This window comes from Rhinoderma darwinii, chromosome 6, assembly GCF_050947455.1.
Source record: "Rhinoderma darwinii isolate aRhiDar2 chromosome 6, aRhiDar2.hap1, whole genome shotgun sequence".
NCBI classification, from domain to species: domain Eukaryota; kingdom Metazoa; phylum Chordata; class Amphibia; order Anura; family Rhinodermatidae; genus Rhinoderma; species Rhinoderma darwinii.
The window spans coordinates 10,427,269-10,451,662 of record NC_134692.1 but is presented as its reverse complement, the minus strand read 5'-3'; the positions used below and the strand labels follow the sequence as shown (position 1 = coordinate 10,451,662).

Sequence of the window (24,394 nt, the reverse complement as noted above, 5' to 3'; positions counted from 1 at the left end):
CTACCCTAAAAAATGAGGGCAGCAGTCAGTGAATGGAAAAAAGTTAACGAAGTTTTATTATACATTTATTTTTTTATGTTTTTTTTTTTTACTTTTTATATTTTTATATTTTAAGACTCCTACCAAGAGAGTAAGCTTTGATGGTAAAGATGAAACACCAATCAAAAAGCCGCTAAGCAATAATGGAAGAACTCCAGGAAAAACCTCACCAAATAGCATCACTCCAAGTCGTTGTGGGAATACACCTGCAACCTCTACTCCACACAGGACGGGATTGATGGAAACCAGGTATTTAACTAGCTGCTGAATAAGCCCTGCACAGCCGTGTAGAAGTATAGCCGTCATCCGTACTATGACATGGGACACTATGAAGTTATGTTAGTGCATTATTATATCTTTTATGTATGTCAAATTATATCAATACAGCAGAGATACTTCATGGGAGCTGTAATGATGAAGTATAAGAGGGCTTTCACAATACATGTTCTAAAACATACGGCGCCCGCAGACCTGAGCGCCGCTGCATATAAACAATGTTGCGGCACTTAGTTCTGCACATGCCCCCCCCCCTCACTCTGTGCAATGCATGGGGCACACGTACATTGCACAAAGGGTGTTCCCCATTGCGATCGTATCACATTATGACGTATTGGGAAATCCCTCCTATTCTTCATGGATAAAAAAAAAACCCAGAGAGCTCCTTTCATTATTTGGAATAACACATTTGTTGCTGTTTGATTTTGTTACCCATTGCTGGTGCAGTTAGGGGACTTGGGTTTACCCTGAGTCAACTTGACCTATTTTTTACACTCGCAGGAGTGAAAAAAGGAAACGATTACGGTCTTCAAGTCCAGAGATTGACGATTACCCTAAAGAGAATGATTCTTCTACGTACGTTGGGGTTGCACATTTATCAGTCGGTCCCAGGGCTTTTGGGAGTTTTCCTTTCAATTTGCTTGGCTGTGACTTCTAACTCATTGGCTTTTTATTTGTCCAGCTCCATTTGATCTCCGCACATTACCAGATATCATACGTTTTTGTGAGGCCATCTACTCCGCACTGAATTATAACTTTCATCCATTCTTTTGTCAGCGATGTGTAAGATTATTGGGTTAAACACGTATTATGTAACCTCTTGCAATGTTCACATCTTGGTCTATGGGACTTTTGCTGACACGGCTATCCCAGATGTATGTATTTAGGTCAACTACAACTCCCAGCATGTGGCTGTCGGAGCATGATGGAAATTGTAGTTTTGCAACAGCTGGAGAGGCAGTGTTTGGGTCGGTCCACTCAGCGTATATGCTGTGGGTTTTCCACAACGGCATTCGTTGCGGATAATCTGCAGCAAATACAGTAGCAGCAAAGTGGATGAGAAAACAAATCTCATCCGCACCCTGCGTAAATACGGAGCGGAAAAAACGCTCAGAAATTGACTTGCCGTGCAGTTTTTTTTATTCCGCAGGTTGTCAATTGTATTTGCGTAAACGCTGCTGATTTGTTGCAGGCTTTCACCATTGAATTTAATGGGGAGGTGAATTTCGCACAAAAACAGCAGTAGTTGTTGTGGTTTTTTTTTGCAGCGAAAAAACACAACTCAGAGAAGAAAAAAATCTTCTACTAACCCAGGAGTCTTTCTTCCTTCAGGCCGGCCTCCTGGGATGACGTTTCATCCAAGGAGACCGCTGCAGCCAATCACAGGCTGTAGGGTCGGTCACATGGGATGAAACATCCCAGAAGGCCGGCCTAGATTACGTCAGAGGGCCGGCCTCCTGGGATGACTTCAGCCATTCACAGGCTGCAGCGGCCTCCTGGGATGAAACGTCGTCCCAGGATGCCGGCCTGCTAGCAGTTCGGGTAAGTGCTGCAGTTTTCCGCAGCGGACATTCCGGACAAAAAACTGCACCACCGTTTGGTGCAGTTTTTTGCCCGGAGTTCCCTGCGGCGCACAGGGCGGGCGGATACGTTGCGTGCCTTTTGCGCAGCGTATTTGCCCCGCCTTTAGGGGAAGCGCTACGTACATGATGCAAATCAGATGAGACCACAAGCCGGGTGATATTTTCTGAAACCTTGTGGACAGATGTTAGTTGAAAGTCTATAGTAAAAGATGAAAATGTCTCCATACACAGGGTTTGGGATTGTGACTTTATTCTGGGGTCGGGGATGTTTCTATTGAAACGCAGCATGCTGAAACTACAGGATTTATTTTTTCTAGTTTCTCTCCATAGACTTCTCTATGTATAACTTCAAACATGTCAGTTACAATACACGACATAAGAGCGCTAGTGTAGGATTTTTTTTCACATGCATTTTAAAATACGGGGGGGGGGGGACCCTGTGTGAAGGACGTCGTCTTATGCACTAAGGTCCTAGACAGCGGTTGACCTGTACAAGTTCTCCTGCTGGGTCATAACTTCTGTCTGACTTTAGCCATAGACCGCATTTTGGTTTTCTAAATATATTCAGTATTATAATGAAAAGTTCCTGCAAACAAAGACGCAGTCCCTGATCTTGGGAATATATTTTAATCACTTCTTGCTGTCCGTGAGGGAAAACCTTTTATTCTCTGTTCTGGTCATTGCAGGATAGCGCAGTTTATATAGAGATCCTGAAATTGGCTCGCTCAAGAATGTAAATTCTGTAACAGCAAGCAGAGCTCTTGAAAATGGCAAGCAATTGAAATTCTAATATTACAGAATGGTAAAGCTTTAGTTACATAAATCCAGAGACCCCCTTTAACCCTTTCAAGACCGAGCTCATTTTGACCTTCATGACCAGCCCCATTTTCTCAAATCTGACATGTCACTTTATGTGGTAATAACTCCGGAATGCTTTTGCCTATCCAAGCGATTCTGAGATTGTTTTCTCGTGACACATTGGACTTTATGTTAGTGGAAAAATTTGGTCAATAAATTCATTGCTTATTTGTGAAAAACACCAAAATTTAGAGAAAATTTGCAAAAATTATGATTTTTCTCATTTTAAATGTATCTGCTTGTAAAACAGATAGCAATACCACACAAAATAGTTACTATTTTATATATTCCATATGTCTACTTTATATTTGCATAGATTTTTGAACATTATTTTATTTTTCTAGGACGTTACAACGTTTAGAACTTTAGCAGCAATTTCTCACATTTTCAAGAAAATTTCAAAAGGCCATTTTTACAGGGACCAGTTCAGTTCTGAAGTGGCTTTGAGGGCCTTATGTACTAGATAGACCCCATAAATCACCCCATATTAAAAACTGCACCCCTCAAAGTATTCAAAATAGCATTCAGAAAGTTTCTTAACCCTTTAGGCGCTTCACAGGAATTAAAGCAAAGTAGAGGTGAAATTTACAAATTTTATTTTTTTTGCTGAAATTTATTTGTAATACATTTTTTTCTGTAACACAGAAGGTTTTACCCGAGAAATACTACTCAATATTTATTGCCCAGATTCTGCAGTTTTTAGAAATATCCCACATGTGGCTCTAGTGTGATAATGGACTGAAACACAGGCCTCAGAAGCAAAGGAGCACCCAGTGGATTTTGGGGCCTCCTTTTTTTAGAATATATTTTAGGCACCATGTCAGGTTTGAAGAGATCTTGTGGTGCCAAAACAGTGGAAATCCCCCAAAAGTGAGACGGTTTTGGAAACTGTACCCCTCAAGGAATTTATCTAGGGGTATAGTAAGCATTTTGACCCCACAGGTATTTTGCTATATTTATTGGAGTTTGTCTGTGAAAGTGAAAATCTACTTTTTTTCTGAAAAAATATAAAAAAAAATATTTGCAAGGAATAAAGATTAAAAAGCACCCCAGAACTTGTAAAGCTACTTCTCCCGATTACGCCAATACCCCATATGTGGTACTAAACTGCTGTTTGGACCCACAGCAGAGCTCAGAAGGGAAGGAGCGCCATTTGGATTTTGAAGCGCAGATTTTGCTGGATTGGTTTTCAGTTCCATGTCGCGTTTGCAACGCCCTGGAGGGAGCAAAACAGTGGAATCCCCCCAAAACTGACCCCATTTTGAAGACTACACCCCTCAAGGAATTGTTCTAGGGGTATAGTTAGCATTTTGACCCCACAGTTTTTTTGCTGAATTTAGTGGAATTAGGCCGTGAAAATGAAAATCTACTTTTTTCTGAAAAAACATAGAAATGTTTAATTTTTACAATGAATAAAGGAGAAAAATGACCCCAAAATTTGTAAAGCAATTTGTCCCGATTACAGCAATACGCCATATGTGGTAATAAACTGCTGTTTGGACTCAGGAGGGAAGGAACAATATTTGGCTCTTGGAGCTCAAATTTAGCTGGAATGGTTTTCGGGTGTCATGTCGCATATGCAAAGCCCCTGAGGTACCAAAACAGTGGAAACCTCCCAAAAGTCCCTTTAGGGGACTGGAACGAGCGATCATTAGGTCGCTGGTACAATACACTGCAATACTAATGTATTGCAGTATAATGTCATTTTACAGGCTCCTGTAACAGCGCGATCGCTGTTCCTGTCCGTTAGTCCCGGGTGTCAGCTGTAATACACAGCGGACACCTGCAGAATATGGAGCGTGCGCAGCGCATGAGCCCGCTCCATAAATAACCCCTCGCACCACGACATGCTATTAAGTCGTGGTGCGCCAAGGCGTTAATGCGCAGCGGATGGTGCAAAGTGAAAATTAAAATTTTACACTGATGTGCCATTTTAATGCACAATATATTGTGCCCAGTTTGTGCCACTGAAGACAAATACCTCATACAATGTTGAGCGGGTTCTCCCGGATATAAAATGTCATATATGTGGACGTAAGCTGGTGTTTGGGCACGCTGCAGGGCTCAGAAGGGAGGGAACGCCATTTGGCTTTTGGAGCGCAGATTTTGCTTGGTAGTTGTTCTGTTTGGGGTTTTGCTGGTATTTCAGTTTATAATGTGGGGGCGTATGTAATCTGTGCGGAGTACATCAGGGTATAATAAGAGGGTATAATAATGGGGTACATAAATAATAATTCGCAGATATGTGGCCGGTGTCGCACTGATAAATGGCGCCCGATCCTATCCGCTTTTGGAACACTCTGCCCATATTCTGAAAGCCAGAACTTTTTTATTTTTTCTCCAACGGAGCTGTGTGAGGGTTTATTTGTTGCGGGACAATCTGTACTTTTCATTGGTACCATTTTAGGGTACATGTGATTTTTTTTTAATCACTTTTTATTAGATTTTTTTGGAAGCAAAGTGACAAAGAAACATAAATTCTGACAATGTTTTTTGTATTTTTTTTTTTTTTACAGTATTCACCGTGCGCTATAAATGACATTTTACTTTATTCTGCGGGTCGGTACGATTACGGCGATACCAGATGTATATAGGTTTTTTATGTTTTGTGGCGATTGCGCAATAAAATCACTTTGATAAAATTATTTATTTTTCTGTGTCACCATATTCTGAGAGCCATAACGTTTTATTTTTCCGTCAAAAAAGCGGTGTAAGGGCTTGTTTTTTGCGGGACGGGTTGTAGTTTTTATTGGTACTATTTTGGGGTACATGCGACTTTTTGATAACTTTTTATTCTATATTTTGGGAGGGTTGATGACCAAAAAAAAGTGATTCTGACATTGTTTGTTTAATTATTTTTTTTGCGCTGTTCACCGTGCGGGAAAAATAATATTATAGTTTTATAGTTTGGGTCATTACGAACGCGGCGATACCAAATATGTGTACTTTTTTTAACATTTTCATTTTTTTCCTATAATAAAAGACTTCTTATAGGGAAAATAAGCATTCTTTTTTTTGTAACTTTTAGAACTTGTTTTTACACTTTTATAAAACTTTTTTATTACTTTATTTTTTACTTTTTACTTGTTTTACTTGAAGCCTGGCAGCACTGATCGCTGCTATAATACATTACACTACCTAGGTAGTGTAACGTATTATAAACTGTCAGTGTGACGCTGAGAGTCACACTGACAGGAAGCCTATGATGACTGTCATCCGGCTGGTTCTCATAGGCTGCTGTGCATGGCAGACCCGGGGACCGTTATATGGCCCCCGGTTCTGCCTTGTAACCGACTGCAGCACCAGCAATCGGTCACCGGGAAAGTTTGTTGTAGCAACAAACTTTCCAGTTCGTTGCTACAACACACTTTCCCTGCGATCACATGACCGGGACCTGAACTAATCAGGTCCCGACCATATCTCCGGGAACAGAGGTAGGTGATAACAGCGCGATCCGGGTGTCAGCGCTACTCTGAGACACCCGGATCGCGCTTTTAACACCCACCGTGAATTCACGTCGGCACTGCACAGAGCCCAGCAAATGCCGACGTGAATATACAGTGGGCGGTCGGGAAGCGGTTAATAAATACATTTATTGATGTAGCTTGATAACTGGACTGTAAATTTTCCATATCGGACACTGGTGCCTACAAATTAAAGGGCAAACACACTACGTTGGTGTCATTCATGACTGGGAGCACTGCGGAGTAAAATAGTCAGGGCTGGTTGGGTGCCTATCGTTCCATATTGCTGGACAATTCCATGTTCTGTTGTCGTGTGAGGATTTGTTCTGTCCCTGATATTTTGGCTTCTCACCATCTCTTTACACATCCTTTTTGAAAAGCTTCATTCTCAAGCATGTGTGATTCAAGTGCACGGATTCCTATACGCTACATAATATCAAAAGGTTTTGTTTGCACGGTCATCTCTGACCTAATCATGAATTTGCCAAGCTTGCTTTTCTATATATATTTTTAATTTTTTATTTTTGTATCACTGTTCATATTTTGATGTATTAACGCAAGCGTTGCACTACTTTTATCCATCTCTGTGCAGCACCAACAAAGCATTAACAGACCCTGGCCGCAAATTTCTGAACAGCAGCCGTGAAAAACAGCTACATTTTAAGCAGACAGAAGAAAATCGCCCAGGTAATTGTCTTTGTGCTGTAACAATGGCTGCTTTCATTCAAATACAGCGCCACACCTATTTACAGGTTGTGTGTGGTATTGCAGCTCAACAGTATTCCCTTCAATAGAGCTAAACTACCATACCAGAAACAACCTGTGGACGTGGGGTGGCACGGTTTCTTGAATTAAAGCAGCCATATTTTTATAATCCTGTACAACCGGGCTAGGCAACCTTTTTTTCTGAAATGAAGTACCCAGTGTGCCATGCTACCGGAGGGGGTGCACATAAGAGAGACTGCAGCTCCCATTGACTTATGGTTTCATTCAGCTGTCCAGGTTTTGTTTTTTCTTTTTCTTTCCAGGCTAGAATAGCTCCGTATGCTATACTATTCTGATCTTCAAAAAGCAAGAACGCAAGTGTGAGCAGAACTTTGCATTGTAGTCACTAGAAATATTTTACGGGGAATTATCCTTGTGTAATAGTGATTTCTCCTGGAGTCTCTGTAATCACATTTTAAAGCTCTGCTCACATAACGTTTGTAGCTTATGCTGGAGGTAAATGTCCGCAAGATCTGCGATTTATTGGTCTTTGGAGCAAAACGTATCCAAAGGCTTCATTCACCCAAACCTGCTGTGAACATTGTCTTAGCTGGAATAATGGTCATAATTAAAAATTGGGGTATGTAGTTATGTTTTGTTTTTGTTTTTTTGTTTAAGGTTTGATGCCGCTGCAGTCCTCATCCTTTTACAGCAGCCGGTTGACACCAAAGGATTATTCTACAGCAAATTCATATCCAGAGAGGTACTTATCACTTTCTGATAAAATATTCATCCTTTTAGAGGGTTTTTTAAGTTATAAATTTACTTCTTGGCGTTGTGCTTTTAACTTCACATAAAGATTTCCCCCGTGCTCCTTTAAGTTAGTATTCATTTGCATGGGTGGATATAGAGATTATCGGCGTAAGGCGGGTTTCACACGGCCGTCTTTGGTCCGTAAAATACGGTCCATAGGTTGGCAGTATTTCACGGACCGAACACCGTTCGAGGAGCCGGACTTCTAGCATTCTAGTTATCAATGATGCTTAGGAGTCCCTGCCTCCCCATGGAAAGTACTGAAAACGTGATTACAGTATGGGACAGTATTCCCCCGGCAGGGGGACTCCTAGCATCATAGATAACTACAATGCCAGGAGCCCGGCTACCTGAACTGTGTACGGCACGGGATATACTGCAGACACACGGACTGTATTTTACGGACCAAACACGCCCGTGTGAAACCGGCCTTATGCACGGTAAAATTTCATTGGTCAGCACTTTATGGTCCGTGAATATATGATGCTTCTGGAACTCCCATCTGATTTTTAGAATCCGATATTTACACAGAGATTGTAGAAATATATATATCGCGTTACCCATAGGACCCCTGGATCTACCCAGCCCCCATCAGCAAAAAGGAGTCTTGTTCTTCCAACACAGCCCAGCCCTTTGTCAGCAAAGAAACTCAGACCGAATCAAGACTACGCTGGATGGAACAAGCAAAGAGTTCTCTCTACTCACCCGCAGCCACAACAATTGCAGGGGTTAGTAAAGGATATTATCTACTTGTTTTTTTGAGCTGCTACTAAAGGTAAACTACGTGGTATATGTAAAATAATCCAATTCATTCAAAATCCATTTATCATAAGTTTTCTGTATACAATACAATACACCTGAATATTTGCATCTCCATATTTCTTAGTGCTGTGTTTATGGTTAAGCTATTTGATTACTTTCTGTAATTATCACAATTCTACTTACAGCTTTTCCAACTTGGGAAATACGTGTTACATGAACTCCATCCTGCAGTCCCTGTTTTCCTTGCAGCCTTTTGCAAATGATTTGCTTAAACAAGGTATTCCTTACAAGAAAATTCCACTGAATGCTTTAATCAAGTGAGTTGAGTATTCAATTAAAAAAACATTACCTTAGGCCTCATGCACACGACCGTGTTTGGTCTGTGATATACAGACCGCATGTCGGCTGCATTTCCCGGACCATACACCGTACGGGGAGCCGCGCTCCAGCAATCATAGTTCTGTATGATGCAGTGAGTCACTGCCTCCCCACGCGACTACTTGTTGCAGTACGGGACAGTATTCCTGCAGGGAGGCAGGGACTCCTAGTATCATACACGGTCGTGCGCATGAGGCCTTAATTTAATTCGTAATCTAATTTATAAAAAATAAAAATCTGTAAATTTTCTTTATGCATTGATCCTCTGTGTTGCAGACGCTTTGCCTTTCTTTTGGCCAAGAAAGATGTTTGTAGCGCTGAAATGAAGAGAGAGCTGCTTAAAAAATTGAAGAGCGCCATCTCGGCCACAGCCGAGCGGTTTTCAGGTTACATGCAAAATGTAAGTCCTCTAGACAAATGTCACCTTTCCGGGTGTTTCTTTAGATCTCTGAGAAACTACCAAACATTTAGACACGGATGCCCGTTATCAGATATACTTTATTTAATCTATTTTTGTAAAGTCCGAGGGCATAGACTTCCAGTGACCGTAGTGAGGGGGAATGGGACCCACTGGTAAAATGTAACTAACATTATTGACAATGGCAGCTGTCGGGCAAGCTACTTCCTTTACCAAAAATAAATTACTAAGCTAGGGCAAAGTCACTGCACGTGAGTATTCAGTAGCAACTTTTCTCTTGTAGGTACGCTGTAAACAAATATACGGTTCCCCTTGGCAAGTGCTGATCTAGTTCAAGTTTGGAACCTAATTAGGCATTGTTCACATCTGCCTCGGGGCTCTGTTCATGGGTTCTGTCTGAGCTTTCCATCAGGGCAACTCATGAACGGAATCCAAACGGAAACAATAGGTTTCCGTTTGCATCATTATTGATTTCAATGGTGACGGATCCAGTGCAAATGGTTTAAATTTGTCACCGTTGTGCAAGGGTTCCGTCGTTTTGACAGAATGAATAGCGCAGTTGACTACGGTATTTATTCCGTCAATACAACGGAACTCTTACACAACGGTGACCGACGTAAACTATTTGTACTGGATCCATCACCATTGAAATCAATGGTGAGGCAAACGGAAACCTATTGTTTCCATTTGTTTCAGTTTGGATTCCGTTCATGGGTTCCCCTAACTGATAGCTCAGACGGATCCCATGAACAGAGCCCCGAGGCAGATGTGAACGAAGCCTTAAATGTACCAAAATAATCACAATTTGATATCTTTTTAGGATGCTCATGAATTTTTGGGCCAGTGCCTTGATCAGCTGAAGGAAGATATGGGGAAACTGAATAAAACATGGAAGACAGAACTGTCCTCTGGAGATGACCGAACCGGCGGCAAAGCTGGTGATGACATTGCTGCCACTCATGTCTATACCTGTCCTGTGATTTGCAATTTTGAGTTTGAGGCTCAGCATTCAATAATATGTAAAATGTAAGTGCAAAAGTCTCTTTAGTCAGAACGTGATTGTTTAACTTCCAATACAGTATGTGGGGATTTTACGGTTTAGTGTGTTATTCCGAAAGGTAAATCTGGTCAATAACTTTCTTGCATTTTATTTCTTTGTGTTCAGGTGTGGTGAAAAGGTCATAAAGCGAGAACAGTTTAACGATCTGTCAATTGACCTTCCTCGGAGAAAGAAATTGTTGCCTTCAAGGTCGATACAGGATTCCCTTGACCTCTTTTTCCGGGTATGCATGCAGAATTAAAATTAGACGTATTTTTTTTTTTATAGTTGTAAATCCGTTCAGTCTAGAAATTAGAATTTAGAGGATTATTCCCATCTCAGATCCTGTGAATATGCCATAAATGTCTAATAGGTGCCGGCCTCAGAGGTGGTTCTGACCACCGCATCAAGGCAAAGAATAAAGAGGTGCTCGCACATGGGAGTTATGGGAATAGCCTTACACGTTTGCGTGGCCACTTCTCCATTAATTGTCTACCTGGATGCATCATGCGTCTCGCCAGGCGGGATGTGGGTCGGCGGACACTTGTTTTGCAGAAAGGTAGAGCATCAGAAGTGTGGGACCCCCACCTATCAAACATTTATCAGTGATATCCTATATCAAGTGATTACGAGTAACTGTAATTCAAAATAAAAAACAAACTTTTGATACGTCAGACGTTGGTGGGGGTCAGTGTGCCCCCTCTGTCGCTGAAACAAAGGTGCAGAAGCGTTCCGTTGAGCGCTCTGCACCTTTGACTGTGATCGGCGCTCCTTGTCAGGCTGAAGATTGGCTCACGTAAAACTTCTGATCCCATCTTCAGCCTAACAAGGAGCGCTGATCACAGCCGAAAATGCAGGGTGCTTAGCTGAACAGTTCTGCACCTTCGTTTCCTCAAAGTGGGGGTTTCCGCGGCCACACAGCTTAGTATTGTAACACATGAATATAGTCAGAGCGGGGCTGTGGCTGTGTAATACAGCCATTGCTCCGCTCCTGACAAATGTGCGTGCGCGGTCAGCGTGATGTGGCCGGCACTGCACTAATGAGCACCGGCACTGAAGACGGAACATGTCGTGTGCACAGCAAAACACCCCTATGTTCTGTCTTCATTAGTGCAGCGCCAGCCGCATCACCGCGTACTGACCGCGTGCGCACACTTGTCAGGAGCAGGGCAATGGCTGTATTACACAGTGGAGCTCTAACAGCGTAGATTAGAGGAACCGCCGCTATTGTCTTGAGTGCTGCGATCAAAGCTGACAGCAGCTTTAAGGGGGGTGCTCCTTTGATTGCATCACAGGGAATCCCTGTGACATGATCGAGGGGCATACCATGTATGGGCAGACAGCCCAGGGTCCATTGAAGGACCCCAGGGCTGTCTGACCATATTTCCTGTTGGACTTACCCAAGTATGCCCTAACAACTGCCTGTGTACTATCAGTGTTTAAGATATATATGCCAGTACATTAAAGTTTTTTAAAAAAAGTGAAAAAAAAGATGTGTTAAATTGAAAAAAAAAAATACACACATTGTACAATAAACATTAAAATAAGTCTCCATACATATAATATACACACATTTGGAATCGTTGCGACACGAATAACCTGCACAACAGATTTACAGCGTCATTTATGATGTGTACGCTGTAGAAAACTGCTTTCTTTCACTTAATGTGAGGTGTTATCAATTTTGAACCTCCATGTGCCTCCTAGTAATTAACCCCATCATGTACCGCACACTTCCATCACCGTTTTCACGGCCGTTTCTCATGGATCGGTGTGTCCGTTTTGGTATCAGTGTGGCTTCCATGTGTACTCCGTGTCCGTTCCATGTTTCCATTTTAAACGGACGTTGTTCTTCCATTTCGCTTCAGTGTTTCAGTTAAGAAAACGGATGGTATTGAACTTTATTTGAACTTGTCACATGTCCCAGTCTGTGAACTTTGGCACGCCCTGCCATTGCTAGGGCAATGGATCCATCAAAACGGACAGCACACGGAAGCCTTCCGTGTGCTGTCCGTTTTTTTTTGGACAGACCCATTGACTTCTATGGGCCCCACGGTCACGGAATCACTGACCAAAGTAGGACATGCTTTACTTTTGACGGAACGGAACAAGGGATCCGTCAAAATAAGGGAAGTGTGCATGGGCCCATTGAAATGAATGGGTTCAGTGTGCGATCAGTGACACAAACGGATCTCACCCTGAAGGAAAAAACGGAAGTGGGCATGAGGCCTAACCCAGTGTTGTCCATTATGACTGTGAGAAATGTGATGGGGTTAAATACTATCAATGTGAGGCACATGGAGGTTCAAAACTCATCACACCACGTCTCCCATCAGAAAATGGAAGAACTTCTATTCATTGTTTTTGGAAAAAGTATCGTTTTTGGTATCGAGCATCGCAATACTACACAAAGAATCGGTATCTAAGTCTGAATTCTGGTATCGTGACATCCCTAGCTGCAGGGCGCATGCTCATCCATTCAAGCTCCTCCTCACTTCGAGGTGTCGCAGTAAGGTGGAACACTGGTGGTGGTAGTGGGGGGTTTGGGACCAGTATGGTGGGGTATCAGCGGTGGGACGCCCAGCAATCAGACATTTATCACCTAACCTGTGGATAGGTGATAAATGTTAATATTACATAGTTAAAGGGGTTGTCCCAAGATTAAGTGGTCTTTGTTTAAAATTGAAATTGTATTTGCAGAAGGAAGATCTTGAATACTCCTGTGAAAAGTGCCACGGAAAGTCAGCAGTTGTAATACACAAGTTCAGCAGGCTGCCTAGGCAAGTATTCTGCAGAGAGCAAATCTGACATACATTGGAAGTGGCGTTTCCTAATCATTTATATCTTCTATATTATTTTTTTTTGTCTACAGAGTTCTAATTCTTCATCTTAAGCGCTACAGTTTCAATGTTGCGCTGTCACTGAATAGTAAGGTTGGCCAGCAAGTGATCATTCCTCGCTTCCTTACTTTGTCATCACACTGTACAGAAAGCACACGGCCTCCGGTGCCACTCGGCTACAGTGCACAGGCAGCAGCGTAGGTTTCAGCTTTTTGACATTTTTTTTTATATTACATTGGTTTTGATTCTGTCACAGGCCTTGTAATAACTTTTTGTTTAACATCAGTACTAGGTTTAATAAAAAAGGGATTCAATTGTCCTTTGTTTCAAACTTCTCTCTTTTAATGCAGGAATTCCCGTCCATTAAAAACATCACAGATTGTGAATTCCTGTAGTATTGGCAACATCTCAACAGTTGTGAGGTATGTTTGTTGCTACAATTTTCTGGGTATACATCAAGTGGCGTAGTCGAGCCTTTGTTAGTATTTATTCTGGCGTTTAGGCCTCTTTCTCACACGTGTTTTTTTTGGTCAGTGTTTTACATCAGTATTCATAATCCAAAACCTGGTGTGGGTACAAAACATGAACGGGGTTCAAATCTTTCCTTTTATTTTGTTTGCCCTAGTTAGTCTCACCTCGTGGCTTTCTAAGGCCAAATTCAGATGAATGTGGGGAACTCGGACGTGAAAAACATCAGTTTTTCACTATAGAGTTGCCTCCTTGTGGGTCCCGTTTTCACCGATTCCCATAGTCAAATTTGGCCTAATAGTGATGCAAAATATGAAATGGGCCCAAAGTGTATGTCCGCCTTTGCGCACGGTTTATTTTATTTTTATTTATTCATAAAGCTTAAAAGGTCCAGGATTCTGTGCTGATTTTTTCATAATATAATTTTAAAGATATCGGAACTTTTTGTATTTCTTATACAGAGCTCCGAATTACCTGCATAGTAAAAGGGGTTTGCCCATCAGGGACGTTTCTGGCATAGCTATCCCTAGGACAGAGCCCCCTAAACCCCGTTTTACATTTCTCTACGTCCGCTGCCTCCCAGGCCACTTCCTGATTACATGGTCGAAAACCGCGTAGCCCGCTTGCTACGTTGCTGCCGTAACTACCATTCACTTCTATGGAAGTTACGCTGTTTTCCTTATTACATGATAAGAAATTACGAAGTGGCCCTTGAGGTAGATGGGGAACCGAGGAAGGTAGAACGGGGTTTAGGGGTCCCCGTTCTAGATATAGGTTGGACCTGCATCTATCTGACATTTATGGCATATCCTGTGAATATATCATAAATGTCCCTGATGGTCAGACCCCCTTAACCTTAAATAATAAAATTGTCTCCCTGCAGCCACCACTAGGGGGAGCTTAGGGACATACTGCAGCACTTATACATTGAATTACATAACAAAATGAAGACATTAGCGCAGTTTTTGGTCCAGACGTGTTAAGCCGTATTTAACCCCTTTCTGTCAGTCACTTTTTTTCTGGGAGCCCTCTCAATACTTTCCCTTCCGACTTCCACTGTACATACACAGTGGATGTCAGGAAGGGGTTAAGCTGTGATTAGATGAATTGAATACATAAATTGTAGGAACGTCTGACTGAAATGTAACTTTTTTTTTTTCCCCATTTATTTTCCTACCTATGAAGAAAGCAAAGCCTTAAATCCACAAGCAACTTGCCTATTTGTTTGGATTCTGAAAGTGATGACGAGCCTCTGAAGAGAAGCGTAGTAAACCAAAAAAACTTGTATAATACGGTTAAAGATCAGTCCTCTGAAGATCTGGACAAGGTGAGAACTGATGCATGAAATGTACATACTTGTTCCACGCTTCCAGGTTCAGAGCAGTCAACAGATGCCTTGAACTTTCACTATTGCAACTATTGATCAATGGCAAATATGTTCTTGTATTCAATATGTGTCCTATAGAAATCAAACGTAGAAAGCATAAAAGATCTGGCTGATGCAAGCTTTGAGGAGATAAACGATGATGAATTGATGGCGGCTGTAATGGAAGTGGCCAAAAAAGACTCATCTCTTCATGTGAGCAATGAAGAAGAGGAGAAACTGGCAAGCAGTCCAGATACTGGTTTTGGTGGTGATGATGACCTGCAAGAAACTGTTGAAAGTATGGAGACTACGGAGGAAGAGAAATCAAAGGCTGTGAAAGAGTCTGGTATGTTTGGCTGGTGTAATAAAATGCAGTGTAAGGACAGAGCCACACGAACAAGTGCAAACTCGGATGTGAAAAACGTTAGTCCGAGTTGCACCCGTGCGCGTCCCCTTTTCACGGATCCCCATAGACTTGAGTCTATTGGAAGGATCCGTGTCAATGGCAGAAAATAGGACGTTCTATTTTTCAACGGACCCTTCACACGGTCTGTTGAAACAACTGCAGTGTGAACGGCCCCAATGAAATAGATGCGTCCGTGTGACGGCCGTTGTCTTATGGCCGTCACACGGACATACTACGGTCGTCTGAATTCCGCCTTACAACGTGTTTATCTCTCAGAATTCCTAATGGACATCTGTGTATGTAGAATCCATCATAAGAAATTAGATTTTGTATTGGTGTCGAGGTCATTGAATCCTATGGTTTTATTTTGCAGCCTGGATTTCTTTGTTCTTATATCACACAAGTAACACGGCATCTCTGTTCTAGGTGCTGCTCCATATAGTGACCTGGCCAAAGATTTTGATGAAAATAAAGAGAATAAGACCCCGAATGGCGCCCAGAATGACACTGACTGGATGCAGTATGAGCTGGAGAGAGAACGCGAGGAGCAGGAGCTGCAGCAGGCTTTGGCACAGTCTCTTCAAGAACAAGTGAGATCAGTTGTTGGTTTTTTGTTTTGTTTTTATAAGTCATTTATGCAAGCAGGGCTTGTTAGTCTCTGTCTGTTGGTGCACAATTGTACGCCAAAAAATAATGTTTCCATTGGTTTCTATGGCACAGATGTATGCTGTAGACACTATTGCATACATGTTTGCAATTGTGAGATTAGCCGTGTAATGGCTGGATCATTTTATAATTCTAGATGAACAAGTGAATTTACTGTTCGTGTCTCATTCAGAATTTTTGGGTTACAGGAGGCTCGGGAAATGAAGGAAGATGATGACCTGAAAAGAGCAACAGAGCTGAGCTTACAAGGTAACACTGCAGCTTTACCTTTGTACTTTATTCTAGCCACATAGATGTAAATGTAATCTGAATCTAAAATAATGATAGAATTACATTTAAAGAGTAACTGCACTTTCATCAAACTTTTGAGATGTCATAGAGACCTATTAAAAGTTTGAATTGGTGGGGGTTCGGGTGCTGAGACTCAGCTGGGCGTCCCACACCTTTTGGCTGTGATCCGTGCTCCTCGTAGGAGTGAAACCGGCTCTCCGAGAGCGTCTTATATGATCCGTCTTCAGGCTGACTAGCAGCGCCGATCACAGTCGAAGGTGCGGGTGATCAGCTGAGCGCTTCTACACCTTCGTTTCAGCAACTGTGGAGGATCTCTGCACCTAAACCACCACCGATCCAAACTTTTGATGTGTCTATTACAACTCAAACGTTTCAAAAGTGCAGATACTCTTTAACACTTCTCCTTATACAATTTCACACACTAAATAATCATTGGGGTGCAGTCACACTTGGCAGCCTTTTTTTTTATAAATTCAGTTTATTTACAATATTTAGATGCAAACAAATAGGCGAAGTCGCCAAACAATCCAACATGGATAACCAAGCATTATACGTCTTTACATTTCAGACATAGTTCTACAGCGTATAGACAAGGAATAAGCATAACACATTAGCAAGCGTCAACATGCATCTGCACAGTCACTCAGTGGCATCAGAGATGGCACACCAGGAGGCTCATATGTTGTCAAGTTTTTTAGGACATTTACAATGTTGGTATAAAACTTTCTCATATGGTAGTATACCATTTACTAAAGACTTCCACTGGATCAGAGTAGGTATCACAGGCGCCATCCACCTCAGCACAATGGCCTTCCGGGCCATAAACAGAGCCTCGCGTAGAAAACATTTTTGATGGTGTCAATAGGAGTCGTCATTTGTCAGGCCAAAAAGGCAAAATAGCTGGTTCTGAGGAACAGGGGCCCCCCATCACCCCAGAAAGATAAAACAAAACCTCACCCCAAAAGGATGCAATATATGGACCTGTCCAGATCATATGCCAAAAATCAGTGGCCTCCTGGTGACATCTCAGGCATTGTGGACGGGATTACTCCCATTCTGTGCAGATGAGTTGGTGTTAAATAAGCACGGTGAGTGACGTAGAACTGCGTGAGCCTGTTATTAGCAGCCGGAGAAGCCAGAAAATGAGAAGACAACATATTCTCCCAATTGTCATCAGATATGAGGGGGAAGAACCCCCAACCATCCCACTTTAGCAGACGGGATACGTTTTGAAGCATGTTTTTTGCACCAGAGATGTATAAAGACAGGATATTCGCCCAAGACTGCCATCATCGGAAAACATATCAATGATCTCAAGTGTTTCCAAAGCATGGTGAGGATACCCTGGAAATTGCATAGTGCGGGCGTGTCGGAGCTGCAGATACCTGTAGAAGGATCGGGGGGGGGGGGGGGGATCTCGTATTTACGTTGCAATTGCTCAAGTCAACCATAAATTGCCCTCTATCAAATGTGTGACGTGGGTAACACCAAGGCCCTCCCAGAATTCAGCACCTTAAAGCTGATGCAGCTCACGGAGCATGGGATTGGGCCATAAGGGCCAAGATATAAGGGGTCTCGTATTATCAGATAAAGAAATGTAGTTTTTGAAATTTTTGCGTACACGTGACTCAAAGTAGAAGGTATCACCTGGACAAGAACGCTTACAAAATATTTTTATTACATCTTTAAAATGGGCTACTCAAGCCAATAATTTCTATAGATACCAGGCTAACCAGGTAGGTAAGACTAGATAAGGGTGCCAATCTATTGGTTTAAATTGTAATGAAACGACTCCAAATATCTAGTTATTCTAGGGGGCATCAAGGGCTTCAATTTGTACAGACGTAAGGGACGGGCATATAAGTGGTTGTGAAGAGGTCTTTATTGGCGTTAGGAGATACATTAGGGGTCGAGGTATAAAGGTTAGAGTAAAACTGCCGAAACACATCAGATATGGCAGAAACTGAAGTGACCGCATTCCCATTAGTATCTATCAGCATGGGGGAGTGTCAGATATTCCCCTCTGGAGATATTGGATATCAGCAACATTCAGAATAGTGCGAGGGGTACAGAATACGTGGTCCATACAGGAGAGAGATCGATGGGTGGGCGAGTAGCAGGAGTACAGCAATTCTTGAGGATGGAGATGTCTCAACGGGTCACTCCAACCCACTGCATACACAAGGTTCCTCTCGGGGTTATTCATGCCCCTAACATTCCATATCGGCAATTTAAGCAGTGGTTTACCATAGTCGAACAATAGGCAGTAAATCAATACATATCTACTCATCCAGCTCCAAGGAGCTCCATCATGGTGACCAGTGTACACATAGTTATAGCATTGCAAATAAAGCAATCTTATAGCACAGAGAGAAATATAGCACATGTCTGAAAAAGATGCACAATATAAAGTTCAAAAACAGTCCCACCCCCACCCCACCTATACTAGCCCCCAAAATGCATAGGTTTGGATCCCAAACAGTCAACATGAGGATTCTAACTAAAATGCGACAGTCGCTGAGGTAATATCCATCTGACGATCACAGGAATGTACTCACAAATCCAGGATGGAAGGATGAAGATCAGTAGGTCACATTGCAGGCAGAGTGACAGTGCCCTCCGTTATGCAGGGTCCTCCAATCAGGCAGAGAAATGTGGCAGAATCTCTGCCGCTCAAGAACCCAAATCACGGCTCTTGGTAGCTCAGCAGGATCACCGCTCAAGAAGCACGAGCCGAGGCCCACAAAAAACCATCCAGCCAGGAGGAGACCTCAGCAGGGCACTCAAAGAAATGGGCCTTGCCCTTCCATTTGCAAAAAACGGAAAATCCCTTTAAGGGCCTGTTCTACATTAGCGTTGGCTTTCCGTTCTAGGGGTTCCGTCTGAGGTTTCCGTCGAGTGAACCCCGCAACGGAAAGTCAAACAAACCACAGCTTCCGTTTCCGTCTCCATTGATATCAATGGTGACGGAAACATTGCTAATGGTTTCCGTTCGTCACCATTCCGGCAGGTTTCAGTTTTAACGACGGAATCAATAGCTGAGTCTACTGCGCTTTTGATTCAGTCATTAAACGGAAGCTGTGGTTTCAGTTTGACTCTCCGTTGCGGGGTTCACCCGACGGAAACCTCAGACGGAGCCCCTGGAACGGAAAGTCAACGCTGATGTGAACAGGCCCTGAAAGGGATTTTCCGTTTTTTGCAAATAGTTTATCACAGTGAAAAATGTGTAGTGTTCCAATTTCATTACTATTTTACATTTTACTTTTAAGGGGATACAAATCTGTCCTAGTCATATGATGGACACAAAGCTGCTCGGCTCATTGGAAGACAGATCTGACTCAAATACTGTAACTATAATGCCAGGATCACACACACCGTTTTTGACTCTGGATCCACTTCTGCCTTTGGTTCAAAAATCTAATTATAGGTATAAAGAAAATACTGATGCAAATGGAGCCAAAAACTGCCACAAAATCTGCATATAAACTGTTTGTGATCCTGGCCTAATCATTCCTGTACGTGTCTCCATCACATCACCAGGATATATTTATTTTTATCCACTGGAAGTAATCCATTTAAGGTTTCTAATGATTGACTGACTGCAAGCAGAGATCTTGAAAACTGAGAGGAACTGATACAAAGTATATTGGAAAATTGTATAGCTTTCCATTTTTTTTAATGGTTGCTTTTCTCTTTTTATTTATGGATACAGAGTTTAACAGCTCCTTGCTGGACGGGGTGATGTCTGATGAGGATTCCGGAAATGAAGACGTTCTAGACATGGAATACACTGAGGAGGAAGTGGAGGAGCTGAAGAAAAATGCTGAGGTAACCACGTCTCTATGTTAATGTTTCCATTAGGTAGAAGTTTCATTCTTTTATGTTTTTTACGTTGTGCCAATTTTTAACTTTTGTGTATTCAACTTTCAGACTGGAGATCTGCCGCACTCCTATCGTCTGGTCAGTGTTGTCAGCCACATTGGAAGCTCCTCCTCTTCTGGTATGAGACATTTCTTTCCCAATGTTTTGTAGGCCTATAGCATCCCATTATCTGTTTAACTGGAATCTTCTTTATTCAGGCCACTACATCAGTGATGTGTATGATATCAAGAAGCAAGCATGGTTTACATACAATGACCTGGCCGTGTCACGGATGCAAGAGGCCACGGTTCAGACCGACCGAGATCGCAGCGGCTACATATTTTTCTATTTGCACAAGTCAGTATTGGGGCCTATTGAGGGTTTCACTTCAGATGTAGATAATATGTATAACATCGCAGCTCTTGGCAGGTTATACCTACGTGGCTACCTTGTCCACGGCCTGCTGATTTCAGTATCTGCATATTGTGTGAACTGTAAAACCTGGTTCGCATAGTGCAAATTGTGCTGCAGATTTTGCATGTGTGTTTAAAGCCAAAACCAGATTTGGATCCAGTAGAGCGGACCGATCAGGCCGTCCTTTTATATATTTCTTTTGTTTAGGTTCCGTTCCTTGTTTTAGCTTAAATACATACAAACCTGCACTGTGTGAACAAGACCTAAGGGTCATCTTACACGGCCTAACATGGGCCGTGTAAACTATCTAGCGCCGATCGAGACGGCTCGTTGATGTTTGGATCAGAACTACGATCGCTCATCCCCGTACATATTCATCATGTCGGCAGCACGTCATTGTTTACACGGGGAGATGCTCTGCCGTCAACGATAATATTTTAGGCTGCATAAACGATACGACCAGCAGATGACCCAGCGTTTGCTCATTTATCGGCTGATCGTTGCCCAATGGGGGAGTGTTTTCCCCATTGAATTCAATGGGGTTGCAAAACCCGCAACAGAGAGCCAGATTTTTGCAGTGTGATCGCAGAGTTTACGCTGCAAAAATCGCAATTCCGGAGGGGGAAAAAAAAAATCATACTTGGGCTTCCTTCACATTTGCGTCAGGGTTCCGTCGGAGCTTCCCGCCAGAATGGGACCCTGACTGAAACAAACGGAATCCATAGGTTTTCCGTTTGCATCACCATTAATTTCAATGGTCACGGAGCCGGAGCCAATGGCTTCCGTTTGTCTCGGTTGTGTAAGGGTTCTTTATTTTGACTGAATCAATACCGTAGTCGACTGCGCTATTGATTCCTTCAAAACGACGGAACCCTTACACCTGATTTGAAAGCAATGGTGATGCAAACGGAAAACCTATTTTTTCTATTTGTTTCAGTCTGTGTCCCGTTCTGACGGAACGTCTGAACGGGACCCTTCCTGCAGTCCGGCCTTCTGGGATGACGTTGCATGCCATGTGACCGCTGCAGCCAATCACAGGCTGCAGCATCACATGGTCTGCAATATCAGAGGAGGGAGGGAGTAAGTATGAATGGCTTTCTTCCGCAGCAGAATTTCTATCCGGTTTCCAGGTCAGACACGCGGCGTGATTTTTACGCTGCGTATCCGTCCTGTGGGAACCCAGCCTTATATTCTCTTCATGCTGTGTGGATAGTTAGGTTATATCCCCAATGGGCACAATAGAAAAATAAGGATTGCAACTCGGGTACCTTTTATGTGTATTCAAAGAAAAAATTATTTTCTTTCCCTGTAGGGAGATTTTTGATGAAATGGTTGAAGAGGAGAAAAAAGCGCAAACCTCAAGCATCGACCCAAACAGGTCAAGCAGACCCCCAATGTGACGCTCCTGGAGTTCAGGCCTCTACACTTGCACTGATTTCAGAAAGCAGATACTTTGGCTTTGTGAGGTGATGTAAGAAGCACATTTTAAAGGTCCACATCGCTCGTTCTATCGTTTGCTGCCATTACAATCCTGGGATCTTGGCACAAACTGAAAACTGCCGACATCAAAGCTACTGAACTTTCGTTGCTACATTTGCTGATGGGACTGACAAAGCTTTTGTTATACTGTCTCTTTTTTGCAGCGTTTGATGTCCGTACGTGCATTGAAGACCTACATGACACTTCACAACTGCAGTTCCTCCTGCTTCATGTAGAGGCTGATTGACTTGCTGAATTATTTTTTTTCCCCCTTTTCCTCTTGCATTCTGGAACATTGGCTACAAAACCAGTGTTGTTAAATAGTTAACAGGGAACCTAAATTTTTATTTTTCAGTGCAGTTGGGTTCAATCTTTTGTCCCCTGATATCAGTCATTTCAGACTAGGGAGGGGTTGACTGTAGTGTTCAATGAAAGGAGTGACACCCTGCCCCCCCATGATCACTACTTTGCCACATATATCCAGTGTCGAGAACCTCCAGAGACCTTTCCATCCAGGTGTGACTGACATCAGCCGCTCCTCTTTATAAGCTATACTTTTTGGGTTAGTGGCCCTTTAAGGCTGCAGTCTGCTATGACTGAACACTCGTTGGTTTTGTGTTTTTTGTTTTTTTTTTGGTGAAAAAACAACTTTATATGAGAGAGATCTAACTTTTGTTTGAACTTTGTATACTGGAAGTTGCTCTAAGATCTTTGATTTCCCCACACCTGCTGGTTCGTAGCAATAAGATGGTGCGGGAACATGCGGAGAACATGCAAGCTGTCCCATAAACTGGCAGCAGAATGGCCGCCGGGCACCGATGACAATCAGCCGCGAAGATAATATTTTTAACAGTTTCTATTTATGCATATCTGGCCCTTGTCTTTTATACATGTGGGCATTATTCCTGATCGTCTGCTTCTCAGGAGACGCTTATCCATAAATCTCATCTTGCAAATTTGAAAGTTTGTTCCATTGTTGATGTTTCTCACATTCATCACCTTTTCTTATTTTTGAATTATTTTTTTTTGTGTCCATGCATTGGCCTTTTGTAACCTGTCCACCTGAGAAATATTTAGTCATTTCTTGGGTCCTCAAGTTGCAGTTTTCACCTACTCAAAATACAATTTGTTGAAATCTTTGTTACATCCTCTATCACCCTCGTCCTCTCCCCTGATATTTCGGGTAAAGTGTATTTTGATTTAGTTGTACATATTCTATTTAACTATTTTAGGCCTTGTTTTTATGTTGTCTTTGTTCTGTTTTGAAAAAGACTTATAAAGAAGTAAAAAAAAAAAAATAAAAAAAAAAATGTGCTGCATTTACAGTGTTTGTTCGTTTTCAGAATCTAAGACTTTCAGTTTACTGTAAATGAAAAATAGTCAACACGGAAAGTGTGCAGTTTGCCCCGCTACTGACCGGAAGGACGGAGGCAGCCAGAGTGTCTCCGTTTTCATGAAGTCTTGTTAAACACTCCAGAAGTAAGCATGGGTTTTATGTCCTCTATAAAGTGGTTGTTCATACATACTATTAGTGAATTCTGAGCGAGAGAGAACGAGACTGCAATTCAGTATCCTCATCTCTTGGCCAGAGTGGAGAGCAGTTGCATAGAGCGCCTCTGGAGGACCGGTCCTGTATTACACAGACAACCGTAGATCTGAATGTACACTGTGTAATACTTAGTGCCTCCTGTGGTGGTGCTGTAGGGAAATTGAACACTTATGCCCTGTGTAAATAGGACGACGATCGGCCGACAAATGAGCAAACGCTTGTTCATCGGCTGATCTGCACTTTTATGCAGCATTAAAAATAATTATTGTCGGCGTCGTCTCCCTATGTAAACGGAGATCTGCTGCCGACATGATGGAAATGTATGGGGACAAGTGATCTGAGTAACGAACGCTTGTCCCTGTACGTAAGCAACTGTTGCTCCGTGTGACAGCGGTCTCATTGATCAGCGCTCGTTTACACAGCCCACGTCTGGCTGTGTAATAGGGCTCTTACTGCCGGGTTTCCCTACTGATTGCTGGTCCTGGCAGGGAGACTCTTTATGATCAGCCTATTGTCAAGGGACCCTTCTAACAAGTAGTGATTTTCGAAAGCAAATAACCCTATTTAATAATTATTTTTTTTCTAAAGAAACTGCAGCTTTAAGTCATTGAGAGAATTAACTAATGACCATCTTAGGCTTCGTTCACGTCTGCGTCAGGGCTCCGTTTCGTCGGTGCTTTCCGTCGGAACGGAGCCCTGACTGACACACACACTGAAAC

At 42.5% G+C, this 24,394-nt stretch overlaps 1 protein-coding gene across 2 annotated transcripts in view; it reads left to right on the top strand.

The window, feature by feature from the left end:
- Window positions 1-23,417, top strand: part of USP37 (ubiquitin specific peptidase 37) — a 29,571-nt gene extending 6,154 nt beyond the window's left edge. Inside the window, exons 5-24 of one of the 2 annotated variants that reach the window (XM_075829104.1) lie at window positions 116-288; window positions 817-891; window positions 6,813-6,907; window positions 7,604-7,688; window positions 8,305-8,466; window positions 8,686-8,817; window positions 9,155-9,278; window positions 10,117-10,322; window positions 10,462-10,579; window positions 13,036-13,115; window positions 13,208-13,372; window positions 13,526-13,597; window positions 14,829-14,970; window positions 15,109-15,355; window positions 15,842-16,005; window positions 16,270-16,330; window positions 20,085-20,200; window positions 20,303-20,372; window positions 20,452-20,590; window positions 21,960-23,417. In XM_075829104.1, the coding sequence (XP_075685219.1) occupies window positions 116-288; window positions 817-891; window positions 6,813-6,907; window positions 7,604-7,688; window positions 8,305-8,466; window positions 8,686-8,817; window positions 9,155-9,278; window positions 10,117-10,322; window positions 10,462-10,579; window positions 13,036-13,115; window positions 13,208-13,372; window positions 13,526-13,597; window positions 14,829-14,970; window positions 15,109-15,355; window positions 15,842-16,005; window positions 16,270-16,330; window positions 20,085-20,200; window positions 20,303-20,372; window positions 20,452-20,590; window positions 21,960-22,047 (2,514 nt within the window). In that variant the 3' untranslated portion in view covers window positions 22,048-23,417. The remainder of the gene's footprint in view (window positions 1-115; window positions 289-816; window positions 892-6,812; window positions 6,908-7,603; window positions 7,689-8,304; window positions 8,467-8,685; window positions 8,818-9,154; window positions 9,279-10,116; window positions 10,323-10,461; window positions 10,580-13,035; window positions 13,116-13,207; window positions 13,373-13,525; window positions 13,598-14,828; window positions 14,971-15,108; window positions 15,356-15,841; window positions 16,006-16,269; window positions 16,331-20,084; window positions 20,201-20,302; window positions 20,373-20,451; window positions 20,591-21,959) is intronic. The other variant, XM_075829105.1, reaches the window with a different exon arrangement.
- The last annotated feature ends 977 nt before the right edge of the window (window positions 23,418-24,394 follow it).